Source organism: Micromesistius poutassou, assembly GCF_964030765.1.
Source record: "Micromesistius poutassou genome assembly, chromosome: 7".
NCBI classification, from domain to species: domain Eukaryota; kingdom Metazoa; phylum Chordata; class Actinopteri; order Gadiformes; family Gadidae; genus Micromesistius; species Micromesistius poutassou.
The window spans coordinates 8,979,470-8,999,179 of NC_140277.1; the positions used below are offsets into that span (position 1 = coordinate 8,979,470).

General features: G+C 43.7%; 2 protein-coding genes across 2 annotated transcripts; both read left to right on the plus strand.

Moving 5' to 3' along the window:
* Positions 1-10,617: 10,617 nt before the first annotated feature.
* On the plus strand, positions 10,618-14,061 carry fas (Fas cell surface death receptor). The gene is made up of 9 exons (XM_084470922.1): positions 10,618-10,753; positions 10,872-10,975; positions 11,102-11,239; positions 11,412-11,523; positions 11,765-11,835; positions 11,929-12,030; positions 12,327-12,373; positions 12,848-12,896; positions 13,001-14,061. The coding sequence occupies exons 1-9, from the start codon at positions 10,689-10,691 to the stop codon at positions 13,318-13,320; spliced, it is 1,008 nt and encodes a 335-aa protein (XP_084327048.1). The 5' UTR covers positions 10,618-10,688; the 3' UTR covers positions 13,321-14,061.
* A 1,733-nt stretch (positions 14,062-15,794) lies between these two features.
* Positions 15,795-19,710, plus strand: itprip (inositol 1,4,5-trisphosphate receptor interacting protein). The gene is made up of 2 exons (XM_084470397.1): positions 15,795-15,926; positions 16,554-19,710. Exon 2 carries the CDS (start codon positions 16,639-16,641, stop codon positions 18,277-18,279), a length of 1,641 nt encoding a protein of 546 aa, XP_084326523.1. The 5' UTR covers positions 15,795-15,926; positions 16,554-16,638; the 3' UTR covers positions 18,280-19,710.

Here is a 19,710-nt window from a genome sequence, read left to right on the forward strand (position 1 = left end):
TTAAATATGAAGACACCAAAAAGGTACTTTGCCACACACAGATAGAAAATATTAAGAAGAAAGGAGACAGAATTGTGTAAAATGCATGTTGCGAACACACACATTTTGAGTTTGTGATGTTATGAGACTTGTGTGTGCTGATGAATGAAAGGAGAATCTGGTAAATGTTACTATACTGGCTGTCACCACTGGCTCCACCCCCCAACCCTCTTTCTGTTCTGATCAATGAAAGACACATGGAATAATAGAAGACATGCTAGCCCCGGGCTAGCGGGCTAGAGGACACATGGCCTACATAGGAGCACATAGGCTTTAGCATGGTAAGCTTCACACAATACACAGTGAATGTATGGAGAGAGCACTCACAAAGCTACGCGCGCTCACACACAGACAAGCAGGCATGCGTGTACACACATACACACACAAAACAGATACAATTACCCAGCCACACACATGCACCGAAACCCATACAATCAGCCACACACACACACACACACACACACACACACACACACACACACACACACACACACACACACACACACACACACACACACACACACACACACATATATATAATCACACACCTACTTTTATATTTTAATTTGTGCTTTGTTTTGTCTGATAGAACCACAAAACAGCACATGGTGTGTGTGCGTGTGCGTGCGTGCGTGCGCGCAGTTGCACAGTGTGTATGTGTGTGTGCAGGCGTGTGTGTAAGAGTGTCCCTACAGCCTACGAAGTCTCTGTATTTAAGAGATAAATACAGAGACTCTGGACTTAACTCTGACAGCCTCTGTTCTCCACCTGACTCACTAGCCTGGAATCTTAGAGCGGGCATAATCCTTCCCCCGCAAGCCTCTCTCTCTCTCTCTCTCTCCCGCTCTCTCTCTCCTAGCACTCTTCCTCACCCTCGCTCTGCCTCACTCCCTCCCTTACTCTCCTCTCCTGTCTCCCTTCTCTCTGTCTTTCATTGTCCTATGTCTCTCTCCATCCTGCTTTGTCTCTCTCTTTCAGTCACTCTCTCTCTCCCTCCATCCATCCCGTGTCGTCTGAAGTGTAACGTGAGGTGTGGGGTGGCCATCGATGATGACAGTCCCTAATCCTGACAGAGATAACTGATGGTTAGTATCGTGCTCCTCTCTCCTCCTCCTTGCCCTCATCCCCGCACTAGGGACAGACATATGCACCTCCTCTTACTCTCCCTCTATGACTCTTTCTCATTCTCTCTTTCATGATTCAAGATTCAATGGGATTTGTTTGCGAGAATAAAATATAAAATCAAATATACACAACCTACTATGGCTACTCTTTCTCTTTGCCTTTCTGTTTTTCCCTCGTTGTTTCTGTCATTATCTCATTGTCTCTTTCTCTCTCTCGCTCTCTCTCTCTCTCTCATCCACTCTCTGTCTGTGTCTTTTTGGTCACTCAATTCAACTCCAGAGCACTTTAATCTGTGAAGTAGTACAATTGAAGGAGATACAAATAAAACATATTTTCTTTCATACGTACAGTGTTGAACAAGGTGCAATAGTGCGAGATGAGATTGTCATTTTTATGAATTAGCAGTGTGGGAGAGAGACAGAGAGATATACCCTAAAGGTCAGGTGTTGAGAAGTGCTAATGAATCTGTATCAGTCCCAGAGACAAGGAGTACATTACAGCAGCCTCATCCACAGCTTCTGCAACCTTGCAAGGAAATGGAGGACCTACCATTATGATATTTACTATGCTATTTACTATGCTATTTACTATTCTTTTTTTAGTCATTTAGCAGAAGCCTTTATCCTGAGTGACCTACAGTCAATGACAGGTCATTAAGGAGCAGTTGGGGCATCTTGCACAAGGACTCCTACAGGTTGGCTGCCTGGGGACATTTGGGGCCGAACATGGTTTCTTCTTGGCTTCTGAAAGATATCGCTCCCTATACCATCCAGTCAAAATGAAAGCCAGGCACCTGCATGCAAAGTCATCCTGTTTTTTATCAGATAAAGTTTGTAAGACATTTTTGGGAGTTTTCCCAGTGACTGAAAGTGTGTGAACATGATGCGGAATCGAAGGCATTTTCCCAGATCCGCACATTTCGTGTACTTTATAGAACAAATTTGTTTTTACTTTGAGATTTAAAGCTCATACTTTTCCTTATAAAAAGCAAGTGCGTGCCAACCATTCAACCCACACAAGTGCACACAAAAATATTGAGCCGTGCTGTTTCATAACACGCCATATGTTTGTTATAAATGGCAAAACATCCAAAAAAATATCCAGAGCATTTAATGGTGCATTAAAGTTTTTTGAAGTTTGAATACCCTTTTTTGATGTCCATGTACTTGTATAAACTATATTGTATGGCATGCCTTTGTGAGAGCATAAACGGTTTAGTTTATAGAGCTCTTCAACGTGTAAAAGCTGTGTTTACTGTGTCCAATCGTAGCCTGTGGTAAAACGGGCAAGGCAACGAACAACAGAGAAGTGAAATATATATATATGTATATACGTATATATACTGCTATATATATACTGCTATAGGCCAACTTCTCCACATGCCGGTTTGAGGAGGAGGATGACCTTATGGAGGTCCTGCTGATGGAGACCTCAGACCTCCTCTCCTTTAGAGACCTCCATCTAGTCAAGCAGCCATTCAACCAACTAACCAACCAGTCAGCCAACCAGCCATCACGTTTTAAAGGGCCACTGATTTGTCAAAATCCCTTGAGGGGGGTGGGGGGGGAGGGGGGGGCGAGGAGGAGGAGGGGGAGGGGGATGAGAGGAGTGGGGGGGGGGGAACCAGGGATTAGGATTAGCAGCTGTTTCGCCCTGAAACGCGTGAGGAGATATGCCACGGCGACACGCCACAGTGCCGACGGCAAATTAATAGAGGAGCAGAATCGGGCGCGCGTCGTCTCAGATAACGCGCTAAAGCTCCGGCGCCTCACAAATAGCGAAGGAAGGTGTCCTTTCGGTGAACCCGCCGATGTGACACCCCCCGTTTCAACTCGCCGGCCTACAGAGAGAGAGGAAGTGAGGAAGTGAGGGGGGGGAAGACACCGTTGCCATGAGAAAGGTTTTATAAAACATCATGGCTGCTTAATCTGGTCTCACCAAGCCGGTGACAGATTAGTCGCCCGTCTCTGGAGTGACTGTCGCAGATCCGGTTTAGGTGACCCTGGCTAACGCCCGGGAGGGTTCGGCCTCAAACCCTGAATGATAGCAACACCCCCAGCGTCCAATGAGAACCAGCTTTATGAATAAGACCCACCACACACACACACACACACATACACACACACACACACACACACACACACACACACACACACACACACACGGGCACATCAACACACACACACACACACACACACACACACACACACACACACACACACATGGGCACATCAACACACACACACACACACACACACACACACACACACACACAGGGGCACATCAACACACACACACACACACACACACACACACACACACAAAAGGATACGAAACACATTGGAATGGGAACTGACCCATTGAGTGACATTTTTCTCACACTCACCATGCACACACACACACACAAACCACAAATACACACAGATATACACACAAGTGCAGACAGGGATGCGGGATATGGATTCAAATACACAGGTTTATGTCAGTTCCACTTAAATTAATTTCAGGTTATTAAGTGTGCGTAAATATAACCACAGCATGGATAACAGGTTCTGTCAAAGTCAAATGACACCGTGTGAAACCCTGGCCAGCACTGCTACCTATCAGGCTGTCAGGAACCTACCCTGTTACACTTGAGGATGACAAGGCCGTGATGTCAAGAGTAAATAGACGACGCAGAACTGGAATGTATACTGTCGTTCAACTACCAAATTACTTCCAATTTAATTTAAAGTTCCTACAAAATGAGGAATCAACTCTCTCAGGTCCCACTTGAGTTACCTTTTCAATGGGTCCTAATTGGGTAACTTCAAAACCATTATATAGACACCAAATAAATATAATTATTCATTAGTATTTTTCATGCTTTTGCGCTAAACAATGTAACTTAATCTGGACTTCCATTAGACAGGGCCTTTAACATCCTAATATCAGACTCATATATAGATTCAATTGAGAACTGTGCTTTGTCATTTTTCAAGAGTTACATTGTGGAATAGCTACGGTGGCCTGGAGATTAACCTTTGACCTCTCAGCCAGGAAGAGAGTGAGGGAAGGGGGAGGGTGGTTCTTTGAGAGATGAAAGGTATAGTGAGAGCGAGGCGGTGTTCATGAACTCCAGGGAAGCACAAAGAAAAGATTTATGAAGTATCAACCTAAAAAGGTGTGTTTTACAACCACTCATCGCCGCACGGACTCAATGCCTGCAGCGTGCGTCAGAGCGCAGTTGACATGCGGCAACACTTGGAGCGAAGAGGAGGAAGAGACAGAGAATACCGAAAGCTCAGGGGTGCAGTTTGCCACGAGCAAAGACCTAATACATGATGTCATTACTCTTCCAGTCTAACCCTCTAGCCTCTCCACACGCACACTTACAGGAACGTCCTAGATGTACTAAATTGAACGGAAGGTGTGTGTGTGTGTGTGTGTGTGTGTGTGTGTGTGTGTGTGTGTGTGTGTGTGTGTGTGTGTGTGTGTGTGTATGTGTGTGTGTGGTAGCTTGCATACTTGGGGTATGTTTGTGTGTGTGTGTGTGTGTGTGTGTGTGTGTGTGTGTGTGTGTGTGTGTGTGTGTGTGTGTGTGTGTGTGTGTGTACGTGGGGTAGCTTGCATGCTTGGGGATATGTTTTACGTGTGTGTTTGTGCCACTGCTTACATTGACACCACATCAGTCTCCACAAAACTGTTTCTATTGGTTCAAATGTCAAGCCCACCCACTTGCACCCAATCAGTTAAAGAGGAAGCTGAGGTAATTAGCAGCACACTGACACATCAGATTAACTTTAACTTTGCATGGAAGCACGTCAATAATACAGGAAAGAGAATGACGCTCACACCTTTATAAGCCAGTATAGCACACATTCCCTACAAATAATAACTAAACAAAAGCACTACAAATGGTGTCGTGTGACTAGTGCTCAAATATCAGAAAACAAAAAGATGAATAAGAGGCGAGTTTCCGTGGCTACTAACTTCCTCTGTGATTTTGGGGGAGGAAGTGAGTGAGAGAGAGAGAGAGAGAGAGAGAGAGAGAGAGAGAGAGAGAGAGAGAGAGACCATTCACCACCACCATAAATGTGTGTGATAGACCACTTCCTTCCTATTGGCCATGATTAGCCCAACAGCCGAGGGTGTAAACCGTGTGCTGTGTGTGTGTGTGTGTGTGTGCGTGTGTGTGCGTGTATGTGTTTGCAACATGCTCGTCTACACTTGTATGCATGTCGTTTATATGGATCCACTTAAGTCGCTTGGCGTTCAACTGTCAGTTAAGTCAACTGAAATAGCCTTAACAAAAGGGCATTTGTGGAATTTGATATTGTGCAAATATTTGAGTGTAACATGTAACGTGAGCGAAAAGTGACCATCTTACACAACATTGTCCATGTCTCTCTCTCTCTCTCTCTCTTTGTGTGTGTGTGTGTGTATGTGTGTGTGTGTGTGTGTGTGTGTGTGTGTGTGTGTGTGTGTGTGTGTGTGTGTCCAAGGCCCACAGCAGCAGACAGAGCTCTCCACCTCTGGTACCATCTGCCAGTGACAAGGCAGATATCAGACACAGTAGTGGAATACTAGGACAATAATATTGATGATGATAATAATAGCAATGGCAATAACAATAATAACAACAATAATAATACTATGTAGAATATGTATATGATTGCTAATGTTATTTATAATTATAATAAACATAATAACAATACTTATTATCATTATGATTATTATTATTATACATTCCGATCCCAAAGCTTCCTCCAACCCTTAGTACCGAAGTAGGTCAGATGCACCGGCAGCCAGCTGTGTGTGTGTGTGTGTGTGTGTGTGTGTGTGTGTGTGTGTGTGTGTGTGTGTGTGTGTGTGTGTGTGTGTGTGTGCGTGCGTGCGCGTGTGCGTGCGTGCGTGTGCGCGCGCGCGTATCTGTGTGTAATAAGCCACATGCGCTCTCTTTCTGTGCGGCCGAGAGCCATACATGTCTGTGTGCGTACGTTGGGGGATGGGTTCAAAGTTGTTCGGGAGTGCGCGGCGCAAAGTGGGTTTGGGGGGAGGGGCGGCGGGGATAATCATCATCGTCATCATAATATCCTTGAACATGTTGGCCTCCTTGTAAAAGATGCACACCGGTCGATAAGACATCAATAAATACCAGAGGAGCCCTGGTCCTCGTATGGAACTGGACCGTACTTCGGAGGTTGCCGACCGCCAGAGCCGCTCCGCCGGAGAGGTGGCGCGAGAGCAGCGGCGCGGCGCGTCACGTAAACCTCTTTTACATCTGGAGCTGAAACGAGAGCGCAGCCCCAGCGCATAGGGAGCGCGGGGCGCTGCGTTTAAAAGCGTCGAAGTGAAAAAAAAAAACACCACCACCACGAGGGTGATGCAACGGCGAGGCAACGGCGGCGGTAATGCAGACAGATGCATCCGCGCCTCCCGTGTCGTTACGACGGATCTGAATTATAAATGAGGCCCCTCTCCGATTATTATTATTTTTTTTTGGAGGGTCTAGTTCGATGTTGATGCCTCTCGTTCAAACACAATCCCATCCGTTGTTTATCGTGTTGGCTTATTCTCAAATCCATTAGATATTTTCTTTAGTCCTTTATTTCTAGTCCTTTTAACAGAAATATAGGCCTAGACACAGAACAGACGCCTGTTCAATGTATTGGCAGGAATATACCTATACGTATACTGCCAATATATGACTATTAAAGACAATCAAGAGACATTCAATTCATAGAGTAATCGGTATTTCTATCAATGTGCCATCTGATCCACAAACATTTAAATTCAATAAACCAGATGACATATTTTCACATTCTGCTAACTTGCAACATTATGACATTAGGAACTTGAATAATACATGGTATTAATATATAATACAATACATCAAAATGAATCCCTTCTACGTAGGCCAGCTCTATTTTTAGACGCAACCATTTCCTCCTCCAACCTATGTGCTCTCACTCTCTCTCTGTCTCTCTCGCTCTCTGCCTCCCCCTCTCTCTCTCTTTCTCTCTGCGTCCCTCTTTTGCTCTCTGCCTTCCCCTCTCTCCCTCTCTCTCTCTGCCTCCCTCTCTCTCGCTCTCTATCTATCTGTATATCTATCCTCTCTCTCTCTCTCTCTCTCTCTCTCTCTCTCTCTCTCTCTCTCTCTCTCTCTCTCTCTCTCTCTCTCTCTCTCTCTCTCTCCTCTATCTCTGCCCCCCCCCCCCAAATTCAGTTGTTGGGAGGGTAAACATTTTTCATTTTCTGTAGGGGATTTTTTATTTTCGTGGAGCCAATCGCTAGTATAAGTAGGCCTAATACGGAGTATACGAGTCAATATTATATGACCACATAGTGTGATAACATGCAAGTGGTGTGACTTCAGAAGTTGCTCCTACATTCAAGCCTGTGTGTGTGTGTGTGTGTGTGTGTGTGTGTGTGTGTGTGTGTGTGTGTGTGTGTGTGTGTGTGTGTGTGTGTGTGTGTGTGTGTGTGTGTGTGTGTGTGTGTGTGTGTGTGTGTGTGTCAACTTGTGGTGCACAAGACAAAGAGAGCGAGAGAGACAGACGATTGATAGAAAGGATGGGAGGATACATTTTTTCTAACATTATGTCGTCCTACAGTGAACACACCCTGTGGTCGATCCACCACAAAGATCAAACCGAGATAATCAAGCTTTAAGGCTACGACACAGACGGCGCAAACAATGTTCATGTCTATTCAAGAGATAGAAGGGTTTAAGCCAGGACCATCACTTGGTTGGTTGTCCTCAGCAGACAGCCGTAGATAGGTGAAGGACGGGACAGAGAGAGTCGCATACGAGGAGTCAGACAAGTCAACAAAAGCTTGGCTGGAGTCCCACAGCCATCAGCCTATAGCCCCATCTCTGTCGTCACCACCGCTAGCATTAAGTCCCCGAACGGATTTCTTCAATCCTGCCCACTTTCTGACCGAATCCCATCTCGCCGGGGATATTCAGCGAGCATTATCGCTCAGTGCGCCTCTCTGTGTGCCAGAGAAACACATTGAGACGGAGACACGCAGCTTGGAAGAGTACATTGGCAGAGTACATCTACACTCCTCTCCATTGTCTCTCTAGAAGACAGCTCAGTGAATGACTGGTTTCCAGACAAATCCCCTCCCCCCCTCCCGCACATACACCCCATCAATGTACAGACACACACGCTCGCTCTTAATGAGGACGACCGCTGGAAGTGTCGTGGTGCAAAAATCGCTCCGCACACACAGACAGCTACACGATGTCGCGCATGCTTTCGAAATGCACGTCTCTTTTAAATGTTATTCATTTGTATAATCTTGAAAAGCTGTTTCCCATATGCAAAATAACTGCTTATTTGAATAACTTGTTTTCACGGTGAGATTATATGGTCCCATTATGTATTTTTTCCCCTGTATTTTTTAATAGTTGAACACTGAACACTATAAGAGCAATCTAATCAAATTGCTTTGGTCTACTACTAGAATGTAATTCTGAATACATTTGTAATTTCATGATAGGCTACTACTTTTAGTGTTGATTATTGCTACAAAGCAATATGCATGTCATACATTGCTCTTCATAAAATGTTCTCAACCCAAAAGCATGCACGTCAAGGCCAATGAGGTCACTTCCTGTGGTGGGAAGTCACTTGTAACTGGCACTCTGTTCTGGGCTGTGATGATCTGTATCCGATCAGTATGATCACACTGATTTGTAACCGTTGATTCTGCACAGAATGCCATCTCCAAAGGCAATGGCAGATATGACCCTTGGGCTGTTCAGGTTGGCAGTTGAAACCTTTGGGATCGTCACCTGATTCATTGACACAGATAAGCACCGCCTGCTTCCAGACAGACAGAAGTCGCACATATAGTCACACACTCTCTCGCTCTCTCTCTCTCTCTCTCTCTCTCTCTCTCTCTCACACACACACACACACACACACACACACACACACACACACACACGCACACGCACACGCACTCGCACGCACGGACAGATAAAGACACATACACATATGCACACACGCACGCACGCACAAACACACACACACACACACACACACACACACACACACACACACACACACACACACACACACACACACACACACACACACACACTTCTATTAAGTCAAAATAGTTGCAAATGTGTGGTTTTGACAATGAAAATAACGCATCTTAACTAAGCCCTCAAACTAGTCATCAAAGTTGCAATTATGTAGACCTTCTGTACTAAAGTTCTCCCTGGGACGTGTGTAGTTCTTATGAATATATATATATATTTGCTATTTCAATTTCAGTGAAATTGAAGTGAAAATTGAAATAGTATCAATGGTTTGGATTTACTCGTTGGCCAGTTTAGGTTATTATGAACAGTGCAAGCTAAATCTTACGTCCACCTACAGTAAAGCAAGCACTAAGACAAAGCAACAAAATGACCACTTTCTAGTCTATGGGCAACATTTTCAGCAGCAACAAAGAAAAGTTGATATTATAATGAAATATGTAGGCTATGAGATCGATCCAACATACGTGACATTTAATGTTTTATACCAATTTACTGATGCCACTTCAAACAAAGTGGTTATCATTCTAAAGAAAGTGGCAAAGGCAAAATAGAATACTTCACGCTCGTGCATATGACTATGTGAATAGTCTTTTCGCAGAATAACCTTATGTTATGAGTAGGGGAAGATCATTCAATGCAATACATACGATTAGGCAGACCACTGACTCTTGGCCGGATAATTGCTCTTGGCAGGATAAGGGCTGGATGCTTGGGTTTTTATATTAAGAACAACACTACCCCCTAGTGGTTTTTATGGAGCATACATTTATTTATACAAGTCAAATGACTTCTGGGTGCTCAATGCAATGCAAAGACAATGGATGAAGCTTTGCCTGGTCCAGCGCCACCCTTAAGGGGGTGTCAGGTCCATCCGCACCCCCGGCTCAGCTCATACTGGGCAGCACAAGTTCAAGTAGTATCTAGCTATGGAAAGCCATTCGGACCATTAAAACAGACTAGTGGCCTTCCATATAATTATATATATATATATATATATATATATATATATATATATATATATATATGCCCATTGGACAATATATAAAATTGTCCAATGCGGTGTTTTTGTGTCTTTGATTCCAGAAAAGCTCTTAAAACACACACACTCAAGATTACCCCTTTCAGCGTTTGGCTCATTGTTGAATGATGTGATAACCAGTTATATCTTATCTATTTACACTAATATTAATTCCTTCCCAAATTCAGAACATATCAGGCGGGCCATGGTCTCTACTCTGAAAGGAACTGACATGATGGAGGTTATCACAATATAACTCCAGAGCGACTGAACAGGGCGAGCGCTGAGCGCTGCGATGCCAAGAACTTCGCACGTTTAGAGAAAAGGGGGCGTTGCCAATCTTGAGATCACGCGCTTGGTGGGGGAGGGCCTTCGGCATTGCTTCGGGTGGGGCCGCAGCGGGCCGCACACGTTGAACGCGGTCCATAGAACCATTTGCTCTTCTTGAAACGGAACTTTAAGATGAAATTATACTCGCAAAGTCACTGCAAATGGGCTTTATTTCTCGTCGTCCTTTCCCTGCCATGGTGAGTGAGAATATACGTCTTATCCGTAGACAGAAACACCAATCTGTAGCCATAGATTGTTATAACGTTGTTTTACTTTCGTTTTCCCTTCCCTTGTATTTGGCCGATGGCGTTATAGGGTCGACTCTGCCGAGGAGAAGGAAAACAAATTTAGCCCTATAAATGCATGTCAAGATGGAAATTACACAGTTAATGGAAATACCTGTTGTCTGTGTGCAGCTGGTATGTTGTTTAATTTAGGCTACCCATTACATCATTGTGTGCCAGTCATTTATTTCGATTATTCTTTACTTGTTGGTTACTAGTTGGTTTCGCTCGACATTCTTTGTTTTGTGTGTTTCTTCACAGGTCAGAAACTAACTAAGGTGTGTGTACAGAGTGTGAGCGACACAGAGTGTGAGCACTGTGAGAGGGGGAAAACATACAACAGCAAGCCTAATTCCAAGCGCACCTGTGAGCTCTGTACCTCCTGCGCTCAGCCCAATGGTAGGAAGCAACACACAACACTATAATGTTAAAGCGTCAAAACATGTCGATTAGGGCTTGTAAAACGGCCTACTAGCTTCGATCTCAAAACGCTTTAACTCCTCCTTAATGACGTGTACCTGAAACTCTCTCTTTCGTTAAATGACTCAACCGTTCAAACTTTCTCTCATAGCCAATCTTGAGGTGGAGGAAGAATGCACCATCGCCAAGGACGCTGTGTGTCGGTGTAAAGTGGGCTACTTCTCCCCCAGCCAACTCTTCACTAGCTGTAACCCCTGTAAAAAGTGTGTGAACTCACCGTCACCTTCTGTTTCTTGGTTGCTCCCGTCAAACAGTTGTTTTTTTCATTTAGACAAAATCAATAAGAACCAATCAATCCTAGTGACGAAAGAACCACCAGCGTTTTTTTTCTTTCTCAATCATTTGTCTCTAAATTAACTGTCGTTTTGTTTAAACAAAAACGTATGCCTATGTGTGTGTTTGTGTGTGTGTGATTCCCTATTTTCCTCTTATATTTGGGTCAAGGTGCGAGGAAACCGGTGTCAAGAATTCCTGCACAGGAACCAAAGATACGGTCTGCAAAGAGAAGAGCCAAGGTTCAGGACTTTAAATATATCAATATATTTCGTAGCATGCTGTGAGTTTAATTCTTCAAACAATAACAACAAGAATTCTTCTCTCGGTTCCAGGACCGGACCCTACAGTGACAGCTGTCGTAGTACTGGTGATTTTGGTAGTAGTTGTAGGCCTAGTAGTAGGCCTATGTAGGTGGAAGAAATGGTTTTGCTTCAGTGAGTATTCTGTTATCCCGAAGCAACATTAAAACGATCTGCTCATCAGATATTCTGCTTAAAGAGGCAGTGTGTAGAATTGAGTGACATCTAGCACAACTGACTCTGCAGAAATGGAAAATAATGTTTGTATGTTTGTTTTAATTAGTGTGTAAACTCTTTCACAAATGTGTTTTTTGATTTAAAGATGTGATTTTCTTTATGATAATTAACATACAAACAAGGTAGAAGTCAATGGTGATGCCTTAAGAGCAAATAAGGATCTATAATCTAATTTTAATTTCATTTGATTATAGAAATGGGAGAAGGAGAAGTAGAGGGGACGAATGGAGTAAATATCGAAGTAAGTTGATTGTAAATTACTCTACTTAGTATGTTTCCTTAGTCCGGACATAACACTTACTACTAACCATTTTATCTAATTGTAAACCCTGTCTCGTCACTTTTTCTATCATTAGCATACATAGCTGGCGGTTTTTGTACAAGGAGATGCAGGTTTGTTAGTCTTACCAGTTACACAGGGCGTATTGCTGTGTGTTTCCTGAGTGAAGTAAAGTCTGTTTTTGGACATGCGCCCTATGAATCAATGCAGCCATGTCAATCTTTCGTTTTTTAAATAAATGTATACAATTCTATATAGTAACATGTTTTTTTATCTATATTGTGTGTACATTTATTTCATGTCTTTCCCTGGCTGTATTTTGTTAGTCAAGTCATGTTTTTACTTACTTACTCTCTATTCTATAATTATTTTAAACAGAGCTAATTTTCCTGCTGAATCAGAATAACTTGTTAACTTAACTTCATGTTTTCGTAGCTTTCTTCTCCGAATCGGGCACTACTTAACAATGCATACCTTGATGAAGGTAAGGCAAATGACCTCCTCCTTCCTCCGTCAAAAAAACACATCACTCAATAATAAAGTAGACATGCTAATACTACATGATAATCTTCCTGATCATCATGACAGACGGGAACTTCTCCACGCTTATCCCTGCCATCGCAGACGTGGTGGGATGGGTTGAAATGAAGAACATCGCCATGAAGGACGGCTTCATGAAACCCGCCATCGAGAACCACCAGTTGAACAACCCCAAGGACTCCAAGGAGCAGACCATTGGGCTTCTGGGGGAGTGGGAGCAAAAGCATGGCAGGGAGGCCCCCAAGATGCTGGTGAATGGGCTGTTGAAGAACAACAAAATTTCCATAGCGGAGCAGGTGGACAACATCATTCAGAGTGACAGAAATTCTCGCAACCAACCAGCATCTGCCCCTCCAGGAATAATTTGATATATTGATTATCATTTTTACACTTTTGAATTATTACCACACAGAACTATCCAAGACACTCTGCATTTTTACACTGCCAAGCAGGTACGGTCGCTACTTGGCAGATGTTAAAATTTCACTGTCTTGCTTGTGTTAAACCGAAGGGGTATATTCCCCCTTCGTCAAGGAGCCGGCTTTGGTTCACTGGAGCAGGCGGGGCTACGCACAGAGACCTCTTTAGAATAATTTGCATACTCTGAATGTTTTATTTTATTTTATTCAAGCCACTCGCGTTCAAGAATAAGTAGAGTACATCTGAGTGTAGGCTACAAACGTGATTCATTATTTACAAGTGCAAAACCATTTTCTTTATTTAGATTATTTTATCTTCCCCCGCTTTTGTACGGGGGAAGTTTACATCCACTAGATATGTATTTGTGGCCAGAGACACAAACCTACGCAATTATTGATCAAATCTATTTAGCTTAAATTATGCATACAGGCTTTGTCTGTATTTTATTTTATAAAAAAAAGGCTATAAAGGTCCTAAGTAAAAACAATGGCTAAGGTGCGCCACACAAGCAAGTGCTTGGGGCGGGCACAGGGATTTGGGGCACTTGCACGCACACCCATATCTCCATCCTCGGGACCCATGTGTTATCACGTGTGTTAAGCTGGAACATATCTTTATCGTGCTTCCTTATGATGAATAAAGTTGACCTGCCACTGTGTTATCTTTGGGCAGTGTATTTTATTTTTTTTACCGTGCTTATCGTTAATAAATTTGTATTATTTGTATCATCCTCTTGTTAACATTGATTCACCCAGGCCTGCCATGTTTTCAGAAAACTTTGGAGTCAGATTTGAGCGGCAGATTTGTTTGGGGCCCGTTCGGGGTCGCCACCCCGCGCTGACGGCATGACTACTTATACCCATTTCCCAAGTTTCATAACCTCTAACACCCAAACCATAAAAACATTATAGGTGCCACTGATCACTATCAACCACCGGGTATGTTTTTTTTTTTAACCAGACTGGACCTAAATCCGCAATCCCACATACCCCCTCCATTGTGGCAGTATTTACTTTACTTTTTTACTAGTATTTTTACCAAGAACCCCCAACATATATCCCAAAAAGTCACATGACTTACAGACAAAGAGTAGACCACATTTAATTAATTTGTTAGTTCACAGTCGCCTGCACTCATTTTATGTAAGCATATTTGTAGAACACATTTATATTGGGTATAAATGTTTGCCCTAAATTTCCTGCTGCCACTGTCACCTTGCCTGTCTCCTTCACACCGTTCACCTCCAGGACTCATCTGTGGAAGGCTGGAGTGGAGTAGGCCAGGACAGTCCTGTTGCATCTGAAGCAGCACCTCCTCCTGCCTAAGTGACCCGCTGACACCAGAAACACTCAAATACAAAGAGGTGGCGGGTTTCAAAGAGGGGTACACCCCAAAAGGACAGCACCACTGTGATGACACTGCCCTTGATCTGTGCCCTCTTCTTATGGATGACATTTTTGAGAATGTTCCTGTAGATGCATATCATGCAGCTGAACTGTATATTCTCCTAGGGAGACAGAAAATACCTCCACAATACCTAATAATTTCCACAACTATTACCCTAACCCTTATTAAAGGGGTGATACCATGCCACCTAGATGTATGCTGGGTAGATCAGTCCACCAGCCTACCCAGTGGACTGTGGCAAATGTTGTGTATCTATTCATCATACATCTAGGTGGACACGCCCACTAGTGATGATTCTAGGGCACAGGAAAAGGCCGATTTTCAAACGGCATGTAATGGCTAATCACACACACCCCTTTAATAAATGACTTAAGTAAATCAACGTGACTCGACGGAGCCTACTGGTGAACGAACACTAAGCTCAGATTATTTCAACAAGGCATGTTTATTGGACACAATTAATGTATGTATCTTATTCATAAAACACATCCAAAGGTAATGCAGTAAAACCTGCTCCAATCACCCACTTTTTCAGTCCAAGCGCCAGACAGTACAGGGGCTAGGCTATACCCGAGGGCCGCCCAGGCAATGACCCCTCATGTGTGAGAACACTTCAGCTTTTTATGTGTCGATGAAATGTGCATTTGTGCAGTTAAATGTACTTAAGTGGAATGAAGAATAAGAGGTTGTTATTTATGCTTTTAGGTCCATGTTTAATTATGATCACTGTTGAACTTAAACAGACTTACCCGATCAAAGACAATTACATCCGGAAAAATGGTTTTGGCTGCCCTGCAGTTTCTTTTTGTTATAGGTTTCTCTGTGCACTGGCACCTTTATATATAGTCTACCTATATATTTCTCTGTGCACTGGCACCTATATATATATATATATATATATACACACACACACACACACACACACACACACACACACACACACACACACACGTTAACGTTGCCTTTTACAACAGGAAGTGAGTAGGCTGTTCCCTTTCGAGGGTGGAGACAGCAATGCCAGGAAATGTACAGTCTAGTTCCCTTTTCTCGCTGAACCGCATCTCTCTTAACAGTCAAAGGTAGACTACGAGCCCCAGCCATGGTGTGTGACAGTGCGACTGTGTGTGTTTCAGGATCTGCTGCCAAGGTAAGTTTGAGCCACATGGGTGAGACGCGGCTCACTAGTAACACGTTCGTGTTGTTCAAGTTAGATGTTGCTACGTCGGACTTGTATTGGCGCATGAAATTAAGAGCGTGGTTGTAGAAAGTCCCTGAGTTCATTTCTTAAAAAAGAATGATACATTTTTTTAATGACATTTACATAGACGGCATGTTTTCATTCCCATGAGTCATGGTTGTGCGTCACTCATTTCTTGTAACGGGTCGGAGATAAGGGTTTCTGAAGTTCCTCTCCATTTATTTGTATTGTTTTCTGTTGAATTTGTGTTTCTGGTGGTTGTATGTGTGTTCCTTTTTTTCTGGGAATGTGGCACATAGGAAATTGTGATGCTCATCAGTAGGCCAATGCAAATAACTTAAAAATATTTGAATAGATAGGCCTACTTCTAAACAAAACAAACTTTACACTTCCGCATGTAAAACCCTATATGTTCAATGTACAGGGCTTTATTAACAGGCATAATTATAAACGCAGTATTGATATTTATTTAAACTCGCATTATCAATTTCTAAATCTCATCCACTCTCAAAGCTCTCTCTTGTAGCTTGTGTAAATTGTTCTAATGAACTGTATTATGTGTGTCTCTTTTAAAAGGAAACATACAAGGGCAATGCGGTGCTTGGATGTGACGTAATTCCTTTTAAAAGGTGTGAAATTAAGTGAGACTAGGCTCCTCCAGATGTCGAGCGCCATTGCGCGGGTATGTCTGGTGGTGGCGGCAGCCATCTTCAACCACCCGCTGTTCTTTCCTCAAGAGAACGCCACCCTGCCAGAGCAGGACGAGGAGCTGCTGACCCGCATGCGCCTGCACGAGGAACAGATGCGCGCTCATGAGGAACGACTGGTTCGGGAGCAGTCCATGCTGGAGGAGGAAGAGCGCTCTAGGCTGGAGTCAAAGCCACAACAATCAGAGGGGAGCCCGGACGAAGCGTATGTCTGGTACTTCTGGGGTGCCGTCTCCCTGGTCGTTTTCCTTGCTATCGAAATCAGCCGGGTGGATCTCGCCCACGTGGAACCATGGACCATCGAAGACGAGGAAATGTACCCAGGGAATGGCTCTGGCGGGGCCAGAACGCTGGTACTCGACAAGGGCCTGTTGAGACAGTTTTGTGACCGATGCCTCTACACGTTATACCATGAGAACTGGAGGGTCCAGGAGTTTGCGGAGGGTTTGGCAGACAACCTGCTGGAGTCCATGAGGAACGTATGCAATACGGAGACACACATGGAGCTGGGGGACTTCCTGGGAGTCGGCAGCATGTTCGAGTCCTGGAAGGTGCACAAGCCTCTTACGTGCGACCTTATCGTGCCGTTCACCCCGCCGGCACCGTACACCTTCCAGTACCACCTGTGGTGCAGCCCGGCTAGCCGTGTGCCCCCTGACCTGCAGGGCTTCGCTGCCATCGAGGTCACCAGAAAGAATCTGGGCGTCGGTTGTGTGTGTGACTCTGTGGTCGTCGGGGAGGATGTGCTTTGTCTCCTGCACAGCAAGACCGCCGGGTTAGAGGAAGTCGACCGCAGGGAAGACAACCTGCTGTGCTCCAGGGACACCACCTTCTTGTCCAAAGACCAGGTCATGAGGTGGTTCCAGTTCTCCGTGAGTAAAGCGTGGGGACGCATCGCGTGCAAATACGACTTTGAGCTGGCCTTCCACCAGCTAGACACCGCTGGCGCCCTGAAGGTCAGATTCCGCTCGGGGAAGGTCATCGTGCTGAACCTTATCCCCGCAGTCCAATTGGACAACACGGACGCTTACTTCGTCTCGCACTTCCCGTCCGACACCAGCTCCACGCCTGACACCTACTGGCCCCTGTCGCTGGCCGTCTACGAAAGGAACTTGCTCAAACATTTTACGAGAACCCTACCGCAGAACCCTTGTCATTTGCACTGCCTACAGGTTCTCACTTTCCTCCATAAGAAGCAGACGGGACTGACAGGGGAGAGCGCTCTGACAGACTACCATCTCAAGACCGTGGTGCTGCACCTCCTGTTGCTGAGCAGACAGCCGTCGAGTTGGGGCGGCGGGTTCCTTGACCAGCGGCTCAGGGACGCCCTGGTGTTCCTTCAGAGGAGCCTGACTGAGAAGAGGCTCCACCACGTCCTGATTGGAAACAGGCATCTGCCGGGGGAACTCGGAGTGCCGGAGGTGTTCAGAACTGCAGAGCCTGTCAATCTGTTTCGTGCGTTGGTGCTGCAGAGGGTGCTGTATGTGGACACGGTCAGACATTTAGAAGAAATGCTTCGAAACGCACCGGCGTTGTTACAGGAATACACCCCACACTTGTTAAATGGAGTGGTTTGCCCAAGTTTAGATAGTTAGTTTCACTGTCCCTGTTTATATCTAAGCCAAATATTTTTGGAGTTGAAGTTACCTACCGTGTTAAGATGAGATTTGACTTGGTCAACAGTTTATCTGTAATTTCAGTATTTACGTTTTACAGTTTTTCACAATTGCTTAAACACATTTCCTGATAGACTACCTCATTTTCTCAAAACCCTAGACACAAATTTCAAAACTCACACACAAAATGCAAAATCCTACACTTCTCTTGCAAAAGCACACTTTGCCCTCAAAAGTGTTAACTCTTCACTAAATGGTATTTTCTTTTCAAATGACACATACAACACATACATCATATGAGTAGACATTTCTAATCACCCATTGAACACTGGTGTGCAGAATGGAAAACACTATTGAAAACACTGAATGCTTCATCAGTAGAATTATGCTATTGCATGTTGAGTGTTACACTGTCACCTGGTGTAAAATATTACCTATTAATGTTAAATGTTTTTAGGTACTCAAATAGAAAACAACACACAATACTTTACAGTAACAACAAATACTGTATTTGTATCCAAAATGTGAAGTCTACTATAAATCACAGCAAACAGGATGAAATGGAAGAGATAAAAGAAAATAGGCAATACTGTAAACAAAACATCTGAATGAATGAATGATCGAATTAATGCATTTTTATTGGTCGTAACCAAAGGGTAGGGCAGAACCTTCAGCTTATATCAAGCCCCCCCTTCTCACATTTTTAACAAACAAATGTCATACATACAGTGTGTTTGCATATACATGCATACACTTACCTACATAAATACATACACATACCCATAAGGGTCAATTATATCCAGTACATTTCCACCATAAAATGGATAATATCCTAAATAATGATCATGTTGATGTTCATCATCATCACCACTATCAACATTCTCATAGTGATATTACTCAATGTCTGTACTTTAGTGTCTTTCTTTATTTCTTTCTTTCTTTCTTCTGTGACCCTTCTATAGCAAATTGCAGATTGCTACAGCATTTGGAGTTTAGAAATGTGATTGGCAGTGTGTTCTGTGTGAACACCAAGAGAGGGAATTCAGGAAGAGTGTGTAAGATATAGAGAATTGTGTGTAGTGTTGTGAAAAATGTGTGGTTTGGAATGGGAATCTGAGTAAAGCAGAAAATATGTTTGGAGTTCAGCAGAATTGGTTTTGCAGTTGGTACATGAGTCATCATGTAGTTCAGGTTGTGCACATTGTGTCTGATGTTCCAATTAATGTGTTTAAACAATTGTGAAAAACTGTAAAAAAACGTTACAATGGTCATTTGTCTGAAAACTTTTATTTTTCTATAATACTGAGACATAGTGGAACTGTGAAGGAGTGCAACCAGAAACAAGTTGTTGGTTTATTTTTGGTACTGAGAAAATCCTATCTTTTTTTTTACGTTTAAATAAACTGAATT